The sequence below is a fragment of the Crotalus tigris genome, unplaced genomic scaffold, assembly GCF_016545835.1.
Source record: "Crotalus tigris isolate CLP2741 ecotype Arizona unplaced genomic scaffold, ASM1654583v1 scf7180000023617.9722795, whole genome shotgun sequence".
Taxonomy (NCBI): Eukaryota; Metazoa; Chordata; class Lepidosauria; order Squamata; family Viperidae; genus Crotalus; species Crotalus tigris.
The window spans coordinates 5321380-5341207 of record NW_024100081.1 but is presented as its reverse complement, the minus strand read 5'-3'; the positions used below and the strand labels follow the sequence as shown (position 1 = coordinate 5341207).

The 19828-nt window shown below is 33.4% G+C and overlaps 1 protein-coding gene across 9 annotated transcripts in view; it reads left to right on the top strand.

Moving 5' to 3' along the window:
- ELAVL4 (ELAV like RNA binding protein 4) overlaps positions 1–18224 on the top strand; it is a 124701-nt gene extending 106477 nt beyond the window's left edge. For 8 of the 9 annotated variants that reach the window (XM_039319963.1, XM_039319958.1, XM_039319964.1 and 5 more), the window contains exons 4-7: positions 7991–8144; positions 8684–8909; positions 12093–12131; positions 15999–18224. In XM_039319963.1, coding sequence (XP_039175897.1) covers positions 7991–8144; positions 8684–8909; positions 12093–12131; positions 15999–16326 — 747 coding nt within the window. In that variant the 3' untranslated portion in view covers positions 16327–18224. The remainder of the gene's footprint in view (positions 1–7990; positions 8145–8683; positions 8910–12092; positions 12132–15998) is intronic. The other variant, XM_039319959.1, reaches the window with a different exon arrangement.
- The last annotated feature ends 1604 nt before the right edge of the window (positions 18225–19828 follow it).

Genomic DNA, 19828 nt, shown 5'->3' with positions numbered 1-19828 from the left:
TTAAAATGTGGGCATTTTAATTCCAGCATGTTGCATAATCTATGGAAGAGTGTTTTCTGTAGTCAGGAATTGCCTCATACTTCACTTATTGAGTTGCATGATTTTTTATTTTTTTTTGCTTTCATTTTTTGTTGCTCCTTCATATTTCCTTTAATTTTCATCTTACTGAATTACTTAACATTCAAGTTACTTGAAAAATGATTATATTACATCTGCATAAAAATTCCTCTGAAACACTATATTATAATAATATCATTTTAATGTTATGGGGGGTTTTTTTGCTTCTTTGTTCCTTAAAAATATCCATTCAGAAGTATAATTAGGTCCAGTTTTAGCAGTGGACACTATTCTGTATATCAGATAAAGAAAACAGAGTTAGGATTAAGTCTTAAAGTTGTGCCTAAAATATCATGCTCTATTTCTTCTTGTCAGATCTGGTACTAAGAAAATCCTGAGTTCTTCTCTGGAGATAAGTAATGGACTATATGCAGGTTAACAAGATCCTGGAAAAATGTGAAATACTTTGATGAGTAGATAAAATAATCTGAGATTGGATACAGTCTATTCCAGATGGGTTTATGCTCTTTCTGTATATCAGATTCATCGATCAGAACAGGCGTGAGAATGCAGAATCCAACATCCTCTTGGAGTGTCAAGGGTTGCTGTTGCTAGGAGCATCTTTGCTCAGCTTCAACTGATGAATAGTTTGCACTCTTTCCTGGAGAGAAAAACTCTAGTCAGTATTTCTTTTCTTAATAATCTTTCTCCCATTTAAATTTCTGTAATGCGCTATATAGACTCTTTTCAAGGAATCATTATAATATAGCAATGAAGGTGTTAGGCTGGGATGGGGGAGGGAGAAATGTGCATGTCAGTATAGAGTTCATCTATATGGTTTTAGATCACATACTATTTCTGAGTGGGCTGTTATGCAGAGCACAACAATGAGTGGCAACTTTCAGACTTTCTCCAACGAATCTAGACAAGAAATAGTAAATTCAAAGCACTTTCAGAGCTCTGACTTGTAATATTTATTAGAAAAAGGGTAAAAGTCACAGTGTAAGAATTTGGGTACATACAAATACTCTTCACTATCACTCATTCAGCGGCTGTTCAAAGTTATAACAGCAGTGAATAATGAAACTTGAGGAATTCTGAGAACGAAATGTTTCTTAAAAAGAGAAACAGACACTTCAGTTTTCAACAGGTTGTTAAATCTTGCCTTTTGATTTTAAATGTATTTACCAGGCTTTTATTATTTCAACTTTTAAAATTATTTTAGTCTTCATTTGTATGAGGAGGGAGCACTCTTGACCAAAATGCATTACATGAATAAAAAAATGAATGAATGAAAGAAGTGATAATAAAGTTATCTATTTGTTTTCCTTTATAGCCTACTATTCTTGTTGCTTCCACTTATCTACATTGCATAATTTCTTTTTAAACCTTTTAAAAGATTTCTGCTATTGGTTATATATAACTTAGTTATAAAAGGTAACATCAAACAAGGATTGTAGCCAGAAATTGAATTGAATTTTCTGAAGAGGACAAAAGCTGTACTGTGCATGAGTAAAAAGTTCCCTTTTACATCATCAAACACACTTCATGATTTGCCCCACCTTACCCCATGGCGAACAATTTCACAGAATATAAATAAATCATTAATATTCAGAGCAAGTTTTCCTCACAAATCTAATTTTCCAGAATTTTATATCAGCTTTTTCCAGCTCAGAAATCATGCAGAAATCTCCAGGCAACATGATAATACAGAAAATTCTGAGGAAGTCCAAAAGTTTAAGCATTCATTCTGAATTTATGATGAAGGAAAATTAAGGTGCCCTTACCAATCCTCCCCCTTCATTATACATATGACACAACTGCTTTCAAATTTAAAGCTTCAAGATTAGGGAATCTATTGTCCTCATTTTCAAAAGTCTATCGCTTCCACAGGACTAGGCCATTGGGAATGCAACAACAATAGAGAATTATTGAGCATACCATGTAGCTCAATATCTAACCAATAGTTTAAAGATTATCTACTGTATTGCTTCTAACTGATATTTTAAGTATAAAAATTTGCAAGTATAAAACAGAACATTATCATTAACAAAATGCCAACATTTCAATAAACATGAAATGGTGGTGTCTTTTGGAAAGTCTTTTCAGAATGTAACATATGTTGTGAATGGCATTTTAACTATAAGTATGAAAACCATAATACAGAAACTATCCACAATTGTTCAATTTAAATTCCTGTAAGATACAGTGTAAAGAAATGAATAATAAAAAATGTGGTGTACCATGATATTGTCATTCATATAGTATAGTCTTATATTTCACGTTACTGATACTCAGTTTGTATGCCATCTTTTTAATTTCTCCAGTTACATCTTTCAGTTATTATTCCAGAACTCTCCAAACTGTAAATAATAGCCTTTGTCAGTTATGTTTTAAAATTGCAGACATATTAAATTGGAATTACAACTGCTTCTATGCTTCTAGTCCTTTTTTCATGATCTATTAAATTTGTTAATAAACAAGAGGGGTCCAAATTGAAATCTCAGTCACTTGGTACAGAAAGTTGATGTACCTTAAAACATCATCATGAATAGAAGATCATACAAATTAAAATAGATCTCCATCTTAGTCAGTTATAATATGGATAGTGATACTCTTTCACAGAATAAAAGATTTTGAAAAATACCTTAGTAGAAGTTAGGCAACTGAATGTTTCTCTTTAGATAAAAGTTTCTATATCAGAAATTTCTATACATGATCAGCCTGTTACAATATGAATCCATGATCTTGTGAGAGACTCCTAAAAAAATAGTTCTACTCTCAATTATTGAGATAATTTCTATGTAAAACTTCCATTCTACTCTATAATATCATGCTTTTGATTCAGTCAAGATTATCTCTCTGTTGGATGGAAGCATTTTGATTTTAAGTTATTTTACTATTAAACTTTCACTATGTCATTTAAAGGGTGTGTACATTGTTTCCCCCGTATAATTATGTTCTGTGTTAGGGTTCATATTATTACATAATATAAAAATAATAAAATTTCATTTTGCTTTTAAAATAGTACATTTTCCAAATATTTTCCAAAATTAATTATAAATATATTATTCTCATGTAAGAATAATCTTGAATTTCAGTTGTAAAATCCGAATGGGTCTACTTGCAAGATTGTTAATGATTTAAATCACGAGCCTTTGATAAGGTAGAAGTTGTGAGTTTCTATATATTTTCCTCTTGTAAAAGGAGGAAGCCTTCCTTGTCATTTTCTACCAAACTCTGTTATAGTGGATACATGCTAATCCTAGGTACCAAGGAAATTCATGCTCTGTGCTAGCTAATTAAAAGGGGAAACAAATTATATAATAGACAGAGAGTTTTACATTTTCAGGATCCCTAGCCTTAAGAATCACTAACAACTATGGATACTTTATTAAATATTAACATTTTTTAAGAAAAAAAGATAGCTCTTAGCTTTATATACTTGCTCATAATGGCTTCTATAAATTCTTACGTGGCATAGAGCCAACCTAACTATGGAACCACTTCTTTCCCATGTCACTACTCATCCTTCCAAATCTAGCCAGGTCCCTTTCATTAAATATTGTTGCAGCCTTTTTATGAGCTGTGATTTCTGACTGTGGCCTCATGGTTGGTTTGTTAAATTGTTGGGATTTTTTTCTTATATGCCACCCAACTTTGATGTGAAAGCGTGGACATATAATTGTTTAAACAAATAAATAAATAACCTCTAGAGCAAAGGTCCCCAACCCCCGGTCCATGGACCAGCACCATGCCACAGCATGCCAGAAACCAGTCTATGCAAACAAGCAAAGCCTCATCTGTGGGATGCAGACAGTACATGAAACCACGCCCGCTCTGGTCCGCAGAAAAATCTCTCTCCATGGAACGGTCCCTGGTGCCCAAAAGGTTGGAGAGCTCTGCTCTATAGTATGCCTACTTGTATCTGAGTCCATTCAGCACAACTTGAATAGGAGAAGTTATCGCAAAGAAAACTTCTTCTTAAAGCAATCTGTTCTTTTGTACTTGGGAGATCATACTACTCTACCTTTTTTATTTGATACTGATACTGCTTCAGGTTGTAGTGAAGATTATTAGAGAAGGAACCATCAGCATAATCAACATATCCTGTGACTTTCACCAATCAGGTTTGTCCTCTTCCTATTTTACCAGTACCACCAATATTTAGTGATCCTGTTACTTCCCACTTTTATTATCCTGACTTTTCCACACTTAATATCATAAATCCAGTGGTAAAGATATCATTTTTACACTACTGAAGCTTTTCGTGGGTCATATTAATCATGTATTAAGAGGCTTTTGAAACATATATCTTCTCAAGTGAAATATCAAATTGTCAATTTTCCTCATTTCTTTTAAGGACTGTGGTTTGTCTTAACTGTTAAATGGATATTGGCAGCTTTATTAGTCTTCCATGTACCAGTGCAAAGTTCTTCAATATTTTCTTATTCTACAGTTAAGCATTTAATTAAAAGATTATTCCATACTTGTTACATTTTTGGTACCTGATGTTGCTGCTTGGAATATCACTTTGAAATTCTCTGGACGTGCCAAAAACTCCTTTGAATCACTGGCAATCTGCCTTATTTGTGCACTGACCACTTTTATTTTGCATATAATTTTATGAAGCTTTCAAAACATTACAATTAATATTTGTTTAAAAATCTAATCCCATCAGGGAACATCTTTTTAAAACAACTAAACAAAACTAAAAATTAAATCTAGATAGATAGGCAAACCAGCAGTCACATATATACCCATGTAAAAAAACAACAACATACAGGTAGTCCCCAGTTTATTAACGAGTTCCGTTCCAGTCTGTCCTTAAGGCAAATTTGTATGTAAGATGGAACAGTGCTGTTGAATAATACTGTATAAATAGTATTGTCTCATGAACTTGAACCAGTTTATATTTAATTCAAATTTTGCTCAATTCATAACCATGACTCATCCATAAACTGAATGTTCTTAACCCTAGTTCCTACCTATACTTTGCCTTGTCTTTTTCTCCTAAAAATAGTTTTCAAGTTTTAGTTCACAAGATTATTTTTATAATGAGATTATAATCACTATAATAATAATTAATTATATAATAAATATAGATTATTGTAACAGATTATCTTTGCACCTTTTTAAGTTTTCTAGGCCTTGGAATAGACTGTACACTCCCTGGACTTAGGTGGGATGCTTGCCTTTTACTTCTTAACACTCTCTTCATTTGTGGTGAAAAAACTCAAATGGCTGTCAGTTTCTTCACAGCAGAGGTCTAAACAGATTGATAACACTATCTTACACTAACACTATCTAATTGTGCTATCAATTAATTCAGAGGACATTTGAGATCATTCCAGAAGGGCTGAATTCACTTAAGTTACAGCACTTAAATGTGGTTCTTTTTGACACCATAGATTAATTAGAATGCAAATAAATTGCTTATTTTTGTCTAAAAGTATCAAGTTCTGCAACACAGGCAACCTAAGGAAACAAAAAACTTTAGATTTCTGGAAAAATCTTTATTGCTGGTAGACCTTGAAAACCTACCAAAATTATTGTCCTGCACTACTTATATCCACTGTAATTAAGGTAGAACTACTCTTAAGTTCTCTCATATTCCCCCCCCCCCAAGAATCTCTTAATTGCCTTGCTGCTCCCTGTATTCCCAAGGTCTGTTAAGCATCTTATCACATAGTCATTTGCAGAGAAACAGAAACAGGTCTGTCTGAATTAATTTCTTTTCAAATCATGTTGGGATAAGTAAATTGCAAATATATAGTAATCCACATTAATAAGGATCAACAAGTAAGAATTTTCTAACTGTCAGGGCTGAAATAATGTTATCATGAGTTTTACTGTTCTATACCTCTGAATAGTTTGTATCCTTACTCCATGTGCTCCAGGGTGACTTGAGTGTGAACATCTTCGAAAGTGAAAATCACTTGTCATAGACTTTAATAAATCCTTGTTATTGTAACATGTTCTTGTTCATAATTCAGACTGGAATTTTATTTTATTTTTCATTACTGTTGTTTAAAAGATATGAAAACATGGCATCAAATTATTTGCAGAATAAATCCAAAAATTGCTTATCTTTTTGAAAAAGTCTGTGATGGTAAAGGAGTCATTTTCTATCATTTTCTGGGTTGACTCAGTATCTATTTTTAGAAATGAAGAAAATATATAAATTTAACAATTCTGTTTTGGAGAGATGGGTGTTACTTGTTATATTTATGACTAAAACTTCTCCCATACTGCTGTATAAGTTAATACAATAATCTTGTATTGAGATGTTTATTTTTAGATGAACAGACAGTTATTTGGATTGTATATCTCAAAATTATAGTATGCCTAATGATTACTACAAGTATATTATGGGTATAATATTTTAGAATAAAATTTTAAATTGGTTGAAAATTAAATATAAATAAAATATTCAAAAATAGCATACTAGGCCTTTTCCATTATATACAATCATATATTTTAACATTTTCAATTATGAAAATAAAATTTATTTCTATTTCTGTATGTCAGTAAAATACATATATAAACATAGATACATTAGGATTGTAAAGGCTATTCAGAGGCACAAGAATTTACTTTCAGTTGCTGTTCCAGCTAAAAGTGACTTACATGTACAGGTTAGGGTTAATGATAGCAATTTGGACTGTAATTGCCATCTCTAAGCGATGAGTACGTAAAGCATGAAATTACATGACCATGTCACTTAGCAACTAGTAATGCCAGCAATTCTGGCATTACTAGTTCCTGTTATTAAGCAAGAACATCTTGTGGTCACCATTTGCAATCTCCTGCCAGCTTCTTCATTGACTTTGCTTTTCAGAAACCAGCAAAGAAGTTGTAGATCATGGGGTGTCAAACTCGCGATGTCATGTGATGTGTTGTATCGTGACTTTTTTCCCATTGCCGACAATGGAGTAGGCACGGTTTTGGCATGACGCATCCGGCCTGCAGGCCGGCAGTTTGACACCCCTGTTGTAGATGGTAACCATGAGACACTGCAATGCCATAATCACAAAGTGAGTGCTGGATGCCTAGATTGCAATTACATGACTACAGGGGACACTGTGAACTCGAAAGACCTGTCATTAGTATCACTTGTTCAACACCATCACAAGTTTGAATGGTCGCTGAATGAGTGGTCCTTAAGCAGGGACCACCTGTATTCTCAGAAATCAAGAAAGCCTTAACACCTCAGTGTTCTGTGTAATAGGTTCAGAATGATATTTAGCTTCCTCTTTGAAGAACCATTGGAATGATTTGCACAGTCCATACACAGACATATCCACTTACACTTACATAACAATGCCCTGGATTTTAAACCTTTTCTGTTTTGTGTAAGAGACTGATTAAACATAATTATAAATAGTGCAGTAGAAGGGTGTAGTTTCTTTTGTGTATTGTATTAGTTATTACTGTATATAAAGCTCCCAGATAGAGCATGTCATTTTAATACAATATATATGGGAAATATATGGGAAAATATATATTTCCAAAGAATCAACTCTGAAAAGCACTAATTCTGAATTTGCTATATACCTATACAAAGTATATCCAGATTATGCTATATACAGTATGGTAAATCTTTTAAACATCCCTAATATGTAATAAGTAAATTACAAAGCTATAAAATTTCCATCAATATAGAAAAGTGTATCTTAATCTATTCAGCTTCAGTTACTTTATTTTGGCTCATAACCCTTAGAGACCTTTGTGTGTATGCATCTAAATTATTTCCAAATTTCTTTTTGTCCTTAGAATTTTTTTCTATTATAGAAGAACCTGCAGAATGATGTGAAATTAATTTAAAGAAATTGTGAAAGTACCGTTTGAAAATAGATTTTAACTATTTGTCATTTAAATTTTCTCCAAAAATATAATATTTAATTTAAGTGTATATTGTTTTAACTTCTAGGTTTCCTATGCCCGTCCAAGTTCAGCATCAATCAGAGATGCAAATTTGTATGTCAGCGGCCTTCCAAAAACGATGACCCAGAAAGAGCTAGAGCAGCTTTTCTCACAATATGGGCGCATCATCACCTCACGAATTCTGGTTGATCAAGTAACAGGTTGAAAAATATTTTTGTTTAAAAATGTCTACATTTCAATTTGCTCTTTTCATATGTATAATTTAATTTTGTTCTATGTTCTATTGCTCAAACGATTTAAGAGTTGCACATATTTCAATTTTATGGATAAAAGGAGGCTGCATGTCCACTTTAGTTCCAATATACCATTTGGAATTTAGTCTGTGGTTGAAGGATATTACAAAAGTATCATCAAATTTTGGTCACCCACTGGAATAAAGTTTGCCTTTCAGGGAAAGGCTGGAATGAATAAATAAATTACACTTTAAAAAGATATGGGAATATCTGATATTCTACCCTTATATAATGAAAGCAGATGCATAATACCTCTGTTTTTAAACTTTGCATACATTACAGTATGCATAAATGTTATACTGTCTATTTTTGCAAATCAACTTACTTAGTCGGTTATGTTATTTCTAGTAGGTGAGCACTTGGAACTTTTAATAGTTAGAAGGGACTTTGGAGGACTTCGGGTTTTCTTTTCCTTTATTTATTTAAATCTCATTTTCTTATTCCAGGTGTTTCTCGTGGTGTGGGATTTATCCGTTTTGATAAGAGAATAGAGGCAGAAGAAGCCATAAAGGGACTTAATGGCCAGAAGCCAAGTGGTGCTACAGAACCAATTACTGTGAAGTTTGCTAATAACCCCAGTCAAAAAACGAGCCAAGCTCTCCTTTCCCAGCTGTACCAGTCCCCCAACAGACGCTACCCTGGACCACTCCACCATCAGGCTCAGAGATTCAGGTAATTTTCTCTTTGCGTTACTCTCCTATTTGATTTATTATTGTTAATGTTGAACAATTTATTTGGTAAAAAAAAGACTCCTACGGAAATGGATGATTTTTTCAACTGTAGCCAGAATGTAACATTCAGCTAAACATTGCAAAGAAACTACAAGTTCCTTTACAGAAAAAAAAAAATCCTTTCCACAAGGATATGATTATCAGAGATTCGGAAGCAAGCACTAAATTATTCCCCTTAAACAGATAATGTTAGTATAAAAATGTATAGTTTCCTAATTAATAAGTAAATAGTTTTGTCTTAAAAAAGAAACAGGAAAATCTTTATTAGTATTATTAAAGTTGGACAGAAACAGTCAGTTGCTAAATATTCTTTATTGCTTGGCAGCCTTTTCAACAATTGGACTAGCTTTTTCAGATAACTGTAACAGTGAGCATCAGTACAGATTCCACTGGTACCAAGATCAGTTGAATATAATTTAAGTGAGCTAGAATTGATTTTGATACTTCTAGTTTAATTATACTGCTAATCTGAGGACAGATTATGGGATTAAGAATTCCACATATAGGTAGTCCTCGATTTACGACCATTCGCTTAGTGACTGTTCAAAGTTACAACAGCACTAGAAAAAGTGATGTACAACCAGATCTTGCACTTACAACTGTCACAACATTCCCATAGTCCCATGATTGGAGTCTTGGAATTTGGCAGCTGGTTTTCATTTACAACAGTTAACAGCATCCTGAGTCACATGATCACATTTGCAACCTTTTCAACCAGTTTCTGATAAGCAGTGGGGAAGCTTGCAAGGAAAGTTGCAAGTCTCTGTCGTGTGATGTCTCACTTAATGAATCATGATCCAAGTGAGGTCATAGGATGTCTCACTTAACAATCGCACTGCTTAATTAATTTTCCTGTGCTGATTTGGACATAAGGCAAGGACTACCTATACTGTTGAGTCATGAAATCCGCTGTCATTTCTTTGCATCCGCTTCTGTGTTGCAACACAGTTGTTTGTTACTATTAGAACAGGTTCCAAAATTAAAAGTGGTTTTATCCCGAGGAGGGGAGCGTCTCTAAAAATCCACTGAATTGTACCTTAAATATATTTGTAAAGTAGAGTATGACACATATTGGTAGCAGTGCTGAATAGCTATAGTTTAAAACTTTGCAAATCTTTTAAAAGCAACATGCTTTTAAAAGATTTGAAATATTGCATAGCATGTTAAACATACACAGCGAAATTATGGAATTCCTTGATATAGCTTTGTAAAATTAGGCCCATATAATTGATTTCTTTTACTTCTTAAAAGGCCACTCACTGAGAAAAAAAATCAGTGTCATTGGGGAGGAGAGATCATTCTCTAGGCCCCTAATATGTTGGGTGCTGCCGGGTTCAGTATTCTCTCGGTTCCTATTCAAAATCTTTACAAGGCTGCTGGGTGAGCTCATCCATCACCATAGGGTGAGTTATGATCAATATGTGGTGTCTATGCCACTGGCAAATTAAGCAATGCCATTATCTAGGACCTAGAGGCTCTGAGGTTCCGGATGGGGAACAACAGGCTTCGGCTGAATCCTGGCAAGAATGAATTATTTGAATTTGGGGCTTGCCAGTTCTAGGACTATGCCATCTTTAGTGCTGGATGGGAGTGCACTGCCTCAGATAAACCCAGCGGCCAACCTGAGCGTACTCGTGGACTCATAACTCTTGCTTCAAGGAGGTCTTTGAATAGCTTCACATTGTGACCAATTGCTCCTGTTCCTAGATTGGAGGGTTCTGGTCACAGTCATTCAACCCATAGTCTCTCTCGATTGGATTACTGTAATGTGCTCTACATGGTACTGCTCTTGAAGGGTACCTAGAAGTTTTAGATGAGACAAAATGCAATCACATAGGCAGTTATATGTGCTTCTGGAAAACACATACTACCCTCTCCTCCGCAAACTGTATTGGTTGCTAGTCTACTTCCGGGTTCAACATTCAGTTTTAACTTTAAAGCCTTTCATAGCATGGGACCAGTTTATCTGGGAGACCACCTCTCCCCAATTACAATTGCTTGTAATCCAATCATACCTGGCAAAAGAAGCATGTTGCAGGTCCCACCTGTTAGGAAATTACATTTGATTGTCCTGAAGAAGCATTACTTCTCTGCCAAAGTGTGGGACTCCCCTCCAAAGTTATGTGAGCTCCATCCCTACTTATTTCCAGAAGTCCCTGATGGCTTTGTCATCAGGCCTTGGGGTCTCAGAGAACAGGTCAGATTTGAGATGGCTTCTTTGTTAATTTACTTCCTTGCTTTTTTAACTTTGTAATAATGATTGGTGGAGTTTTGACATGTTTTATTGTTGTACACCACCCAGAGTTGTTTCTTGTGAGATAGTGACTATACAAATTTGGTCTATAAATAAATAAACCTGACCTAATTAATATGTAAATAGGGAAAATCTCTGTTACTATTACTTATTGAGCTAGTCTGCTCTACAGATATTTAAAAGAAATTTGTTCCCAACCCATCCCCGATAGGCAGTCTTCAATTTACACTCACAATTGGAACCAGAATTTTGGTTGCTAAGCTATGCAGTCATTAAACAAGCATTCACATGACTGAACCCAATTTTACAACCATTTTACTTCGATCATCAGTAACCAGCTGGGAAGATTGCAATCACGTGACCACAAGATGGTGCAACAGTAGTAACTCTGAGGTCAGGTTATAAGTCGCTTTTTCTAGGCCAGTGTAATTTTGAACCACTATTAAACAAATGGTTGTAAGTGGGGGTCTGCCTGTAGTGTGCAGGTATAACCTAGAATCTTAAACAGATAAAACAGCATGTTTCTTATTCTTCTGGCATAATTGTATTCAGCTGTTGAATAGTAATAACATAAATAGTTGAACAAATGATAGTTGTTAAATTTCATATTAATAGTGTGTGAAAACAAAACCACAACAAAATTCTTCTGTGCAAGATCAGACTTTGAGATTGTGGAATGTTACTTTTCTTCATTACTAGCACATCTAAAAATGGCATTAATTGATTGTAGTTTATAGCTGCTGCTTGATTAGAGCCACTAGATAATGTTGAAATTCCTTCTTTGAAAAGGGAGCATTATTAATAAAAGTTCCATTGAGCAATCTTGCCATCTGTGAGACATTAACCTAGGGACCCTCCTTCTCTTTTCAGGCTGGACAATTTGCTTAATATGGCCTATGGCGTAAAGAGGTAATTAAAATTCCAGATTGCCAGATGTCCATGTTGGCACAGATTGGTGCTATAATTTTTTTTAATCACTAACTTTATTTTGTTTTTAATTCCTTCTTTTTTTCCACCAGCATGCCAAACGTTTTCTGTCTTTTCATTTGGACTTCAGTTCATTTTCTTTAACAATGTGCACAAGCACATAGAAAAGTATGTGCCAATCTTTTATTTCATGTTTTCTGTTACAGGTTTTTTAGATGGTTTAGGTGCAACAGATACAAATATTACAATTCCAAAACTATTCTGTTTAATATTTTGGTGGGGGGGATCATGTTTCATTGAATCCAAATTTATTAATAGACATTTAATATACCTGCATAAATTTATAATTGCAAACATGGTTAAAATTAATACTGGCTAAATATTTCATGGAGCCAATAACTTTTCTTTTTCTTAAAATGTAACTGTATGCACCTTAATCAGATCCAGATTTTCTTTGTTACAGGTTTAATAGTGTTTCCAGTAATTTGGAGCTTGTGATTTTTCTACTTTTGGTTAACGGTTTGCTTGTTCTGATTTTGATTTTATTTTAATTCAGTTTTTAAGGTCATATTATTATAGCTCTTTGTTGGTTATATATGTGTGTGTGTGTGTGTGTGTGTGTGTGTATGTATGTGTATATGTATATATGTATATATATGTATATACACATATATATATATATATATATATATATATATATATATATATATATATATACATACACACATATATATCTATCAGTACAGAAGTTAAAGGAACACAAATCACAGAAGGATTAATCACAGAAGGATTACTTCACATACTTACAAGTCAGAAATGCTACATATCTAGGACAAAGGGCCTTACATCCTTATTGTAGCAGGATAATCTATGTACAAAAGTTACGTGCAAAAGATGCCAATTCATTTGCTCTGTCTCTCTTGAAAAAGAGTAAGTATTCCAGAAATAGGTAATATTGCAGACAAACAATATTTATGATGTCTTGTATGTTTACATTGTATGTACTGTACATCCTCAAACATAGATTATTCCAGGTTGTTTGGGGAACAGCAAAACACTGGTAAGTATAAGTTTTAGCTACCATAGGCATGCCCCCAGATGAATACATAGAAAATTGGAAAATTAACAATATCTTTCTCATTAGTGATTGTATAAGATTTCATAGTTCAAATTGTATAATATATAACCTGTCTAGATTGAACTGAGTTCTGTAACCTGCATAATATTGGTTATCCCAAAAGGAAATAGTATGATATATACTATACATATATAGTATATGTGTATTTGCTGGATTAATAAGAACTATGTGCCAAAAAAACGAATGAAAACATGTCTTTATAAATAGCATTTGACAGAAATAGTAATAGTTAAAAAATAGGGCTGTATTAACCTTCAGAGAGGTGATTTGGTTCAAAGGAGCGTTGATGTGTTGTCTCTGGTGACTTTTAAATGCTTTGGAGGACTTCAGATTCAGTAGTCTTTCTCACTTTGTAACATCTCGAAATATTGCTGCAACTTTTCTTCTGTACTATAGGATAAAGCTGAAGGAGCAGCCAGGGAATATAATCATCCTTCCAAATCTTGGGGTTTACTATTTGAGTTTCATTTTAGAACTATAATTAGATTAGACAGGTTATGTGGAGGAACAGTGATCCAGAGAAAGAAAAAGTTATTCTTTTTTTTTTTTTAATTAAAAAAAAAATAGGATAGTTTTAAGATTTCCTGAACCAAGCTCATCTCTTTTTTTCTTGGCAACAGAATAACAGTTATTTGCCATTACTCCTTCTGGCTGTTTTGTTTTGTCTTTTCATTATAACCTACATATCTGGTATTTCCTGATGGCCTCCTAACCATGTACCAATCAGCTCCTACCCTGCTTTTTGGAGTGGATGGGTTAGTGCTGCCATCTACAGCTCCTTTCCCTAAATCCATACCATTTTCTCCTTATCCCTTTATCACCTTTTTATAGTATATTTCCTTTCAGTCTGTTCCCTACCTATTTTAGCTAACTTTTGCTTCTGTGTATAATCCAGTTTTCCTCTATTAAAGGAAAACTATTTTGGATAAAATAGTGATATACATAAGCACTCTGTGACAGTGCTTATGTATATCAAAAAAAATCCTCTGAAGGCCAGATACATGGAATTATTTTTCTACTTAAATGTTATTTGTGCCATTATTGAAGTGCTTCTTTTAAAAAAAAATTGCAATGGGATTTCTAGTTCTTTATATTTAGCATCACAGCAACTATTCTCATTTATTTGAAATGAAAAGGTTATAAAGCACAATTTATGCTTAATTTGAATTATGAATTATTGTTGTTCAGTCACAAATAAGAAAGATATTGCCAGTTGTAGTGGTCTATACTACATAAGACCAAATGAGTTATGGATCAAATGCTGTTCTAGTCCTCAGGAAATCTACATATAAATTCCATCAAGCTTTGAAGGTAGTGTCTTCAGACTAATTGCTATATTTTAGTCTGCCAGTAGTTCTGAGCTTAAAATTGGAAATATGAGCTCCTGGAGGAAAGATAGGATATAAATACACAAAATAAACATTGATTCTGAATACAGTGGGAATATTTTGAAGAAAAATTACACCATTATTATGCAGCAAATTTCCTACAGATAACTCTGTAAACTTCAGAATTGTCAGTGTATGTTTAAAGCTAAATTCAGATGATTAAACTAGGTGATGACCAATTCAAAGCTTAACACATGGTGCTTGAATTTATGTTGGGAACAATTGTTTTTAAACATCTTGAACACACTGTCAAGGCAACAATTGTTTTTAAACATCCTGAACACACTGTCAAGCCTTACAATTACCACTTTTCACTCCCTTGATTTCTGAGTAGCTGTGAATATACTTTATTGCACGATTAGATAGTATAGGCTTATTCTTATGATAAGTTTTGAAATAGACAACAGAGCTCCTGGACAGAAAAAAAGTTGTCTAAAGATTATATATGATACAGATAAACATGAAAGGCTCTTGATCTTCTAAGTCTAAGAACTGTTCTAGGTACCTGAAATGCTGGATTTTATTATATTGATAGTATGGTAAATACATGTAGTCCTTGACTTATGATTACAATTGAGCCAAAATTTCTGTTGCTAAGTGAGACACTTAAGTGAATTTTGCCCCATTTTACAACCTTTCTTGCCACAAATGAATCACTGCAGTTGTTAAGTTAGTAACATAGTTGTTGAGTGAATCTGGCTTCCCCATTGACTTTGCTTATTAGGTCGCAACCATAATAAATATGAGTCAGTTACCAAGTATCTGAATTTTGATCACATAACCATGGGGATAAATGATAATGTCACTTTTTTCAGTGCCATTGTAACTTTGAACAGTCATTAAATGAACTATAGTAAGTCAAGGACTACCTGTAATAAATCAGGTATATGATAGAAAAATAGCCAGTATCAGTACTGTTAAGTACCATAAATTCGTGGCAGATTTGGTGGGAGATCAACTGAAAAATGTCGTAGTTTTCCAGGATCTTCATCTTTTCCAGTACATTGGGTAAATTTTATGTGCAGCCATATATGCATATACATTTTTATTGTGCCATTTTCACAAATAGAAAAACGTGTAGTAAATTTTCGGATTTTTTTTATGGCTGACTACATCCTTTTCAGTAGAGATTGTTAGTGTCACTGTTTTCTCCATGGGGTGTATTTATATGGTATTTGGGTATTATATATGATACGTATTATTCACAGATTTGGGGAAAAGTTCTGGAATTTATTTTCATGAAAATTCATGTTTGAAAATTGATCTTTAGGTTAGTTTTCCTTTCTGTCTTTTTTCTTTCATTCTTCAACGTTAATCTGGTAGGTTTTCTCCAATCACAATTGATGGGATGACAAGCCTTGTGGGGATGAATATTCCTGGCCATACTGGGACTGGATGGTGTATTTTTGTCTACAATTTATCACCTGACTCAGATGAAAGTGTGTTGTGGCAGCTGTTTGGGCCCTTTGGAGCAGTCAACAATGTCAAGGTGATCCGCGACTTCAATACCAACAAATGCAAAGGGTTCGGTTTTGTCACCATGACCAACTACGATGAAGCTGCTATGGCCATTGCCAGCCTTAATGGATACCGCTTAGGAGACAGAGTATTGCAAGTTTCCTTTAAAACCAACAAAACCCATAAATCCTGAATTTCATATCCTTAATAATTATTATTATAAATATATATAAATATATAAATATATATTCAAAAAAACTCTTCAAGGCTTATACTCAACCATGGACTTTTATAAGCCAGTGTTGCCTAAGTATTAAACATTGGATATCTTGTGAACAGGAAACGGATTTTATAATGCTTAGAAAAAAAAAACAAAAATCTTTGATGCATTGAATGTTCTTTCATAGCTGTTGTTGTTAAATATAATATACATAAATAACAAAGTGCAGGGATTTTTACCCGGCCAGCTAGTTTTACTATCTTCCTTGAAGGTGGATCTTTTTAAGATGACCATTTACTCATTTGAAAATAAATGAAAAACCTAAAATCATTTTTACAAACCACTGGAATTAGCAGATTTTGCTCTTTTTTCCAAAATGTTGATTCAATCAGATTGGTAAACCCCCAGGATAAATTAAAGAGGAATAATAAAAATTGCAAAACGAAATATAATTTTGCAACTCTTTTTTATTTTTCCTTTTTTCTTTTGTATCATGCGAACTAAACAGTCTTCTGTTAGGGATAGGGTAAAAGGGGGGGATACCTGATGACATAACAGTTTAAATAACATTAACAATGTTGCCAAAGAGGTGGTCTCTTTGCTGAAAATGGGTTTCAAGAAAAATCTATTTTTATAAAATATAAAGAATTTTTACAAGAGAATCTGGATTTGAGAAAAAAATATTTTGACTGGCTAATTTAGGGGAAATTGACAACTTTGTCATGTTCATACTGCACTGGTAACTTTTTAGAGATCAAGATGTGTGTTTTAAACTGGATTAAGTAGATTGTTTTTTGAAGGATGGGCTACAAACAGATGATCTTCGTATCTTTTCATAGCTTGTAATAAAATATTAAATACAGAACAGGAGAGTATTCTTCCCAGGCACACAGTTACCCACAGTCAAAACCCAAAAGCAAGGAGATGAGTTGCAGGATGGTTTTTCTTTAAGTCATCAGTATGGGATATCAGCAGAACAAAGTTTTGGAAAAAAATTAATTTTAATCAAAAACTTCCTTTGTTCAAGCAGTAGGTGCTACAAATTATTTACATATCTTAGTGTCATAGTTAAATGTAATGTGTTTAGAGGGAAAAAGTACATTTGCTTTTCTTTTGTTAAGAATTTTCAGATTCACTTTTTAGCCCATGCTGATATAAATTGGGCTATGTTGGCACATTCGAGACACTCTTTATGTTGCTTAAAACACTTATTTATTTAATTGCTGATGTGACGCATATGCCAAAATCAAATATTGCTAGTTTGGCTAGTCTACTTATTTGTTTACTTAAACTATGGGAAGAAGCATATTATTGTGTCATTTTGTTGTGTGTGTATGTGTATATATAATATAAATATATATATATATATATATAAAGTTATTTTTTTCTTTTGTTAACTTATTCTAAGTTGTAACACTTTGCTGGTTTTGTTTGTATATGTCTTAAAATGTTTTCTTATGATACTTAAGTGCAAAGAGGTATCAAGGTAATTTGTGTAGAAATATTGTTTGATATATTGTCATGTTTGTTGTGAATATTTTTTTTTCTTACTGCACAATAGAAACAAAAAACCTGAGTCTTTATTTTAATGTAATTCAGATTGGGGAAAACAGAGCTAAGGGAACAAAATGACTGAGGGAGCGCTCTCCCATGTCCAGTGCACTGATCCTTTTCGTATGTTTGTGCTTTGTATGGTTAATATATTTAAAACAAAAGAAGTCATGCTCTTCCCTGAGTACTAGAAACAGTTACTCGCTATGCATAATCTAGTTGATAGTTAAATTTGCTATTGCTTTTCTTGTCTTGTTATATAAAAACTTTTCAATACCAGTTTAGTCTTAATGGTAATAAAATGTTACAGTTCTTTCTAACCCGTGCTTTTTTGTGTATTTTTTCCCATGCTTATACTCATTAACTGCTTGTCAACTAAGTGATACTCATTTTGTTCCACAGAGAAAGGGCAAATATTTTATAAGCCAGCTGCAAAGCCATGGGTGCTCCCTAAGTTTCATTGTTCGTTTAAATTTCAAATGATTCTAGTTTAAAACAAGCAAGCAAAAATGAAGACACCATCATTCGGTGTATGAGGAAAAACTTGTCTACACCATCTCCTATGAATGAACAGAATTTGCCGGGAAACGTTTGATGCAGTTTCTAAGTATAAGTGGTGATGCATGCCCAGAACCTTTCTCTACAATATGTTTTAGTAATCTGAAAGAAAAATAAATCTTTCCTAGAATCAGGCAGTTTTATTGTTTAATTATAATGTAAGACTTCTTGTTTAATTTTCCCATTAGATTATTTCTTGAGGGAAGTATTATAAATGTTTTTTTCATAATCTTGTTATGTTTGAATTGTTTGTATTTAAATTATGCACACTATAAATGAAAGTGTGTAGAATGACTATGTGCTTGCTAACTTTTAAAATGTGTACAGGCATCTTAATAGCAACAGATGCATTATATTAGTTCCTAATCCAGTAGTTTCTAGGCCAGGGGTCTTCAAACTTGGCCCTTTTATGCTGGCTGAGGAATTCTGGGAGTTGAAGTCCACAAGTCATAAAAGGGCCAAGTTTGAAGACCCCTGGCCTAGGCATTTAATTGTGATTATCACAAGAGGGGTCCCAGAATGTTGCATCATACCTTATCTGCAATTGTTTGTATTTTAACAGAGAAGAATGGGTGGAATAGAGCTATATATAGTGCTTATATAATTTTCCTTGTTCTTCCATTCCATATTCTCTTCTGTCAATTGGATTTTCCATTCTACTATCTTCTAAATTTTCCAGCATGTGAGTCTTCAGAGAAGATTGACAAAGAAAAGAGAACTTGTGTTCAGAACCTTCATGAAACTTCATTTCATGTCTTTTAAATATTTCAAATTAGGATGGAAAGATGTTCCTGGAAGAGAAGCCTCAGACAAAATTCATTATTTTTTTAAAAAAGCATTTGATGTACCTTGAGAATGGACCTGAACATCTTGAGACCCTTCCCCATCATTATAGAACATCTCATTACAGACCTACATTTTGCGATTAGCTTTTGTTTGGTTGCAGTGATTGAAACCAGTCCTTCTCTGACATGCAATGGACTAAATCTATTTCCCAGCTACACTTGTGGGGAAGTACACCTGCTTGTGAAACAGGAAGAAATTACTTCATAGATTTTGCAATTGCATGATTTATTGAATGGAAACGAAGATACGTTTAGATTGGAAACAGTTTTTCATGTTTGTCAAATCCTGTTGTAAACAAGATAGGAAAAAAAGGAAAGGGGAAAATATATAAAAGTGAGTAACAACTACGAGACATACTTAGATTTGGAGAACATTATGTGCTTCTAGGGTCAGTTAATGAGTTTTATTTCTCAAGTGGCTGATCTCCCTGACTTGACCTTTTTTAGATATAGTGTGGGGGAAAAGGGGATTCTTCTTACAGAGAAATTATGGCATTGATCTAATAGCTATTGAACAATCA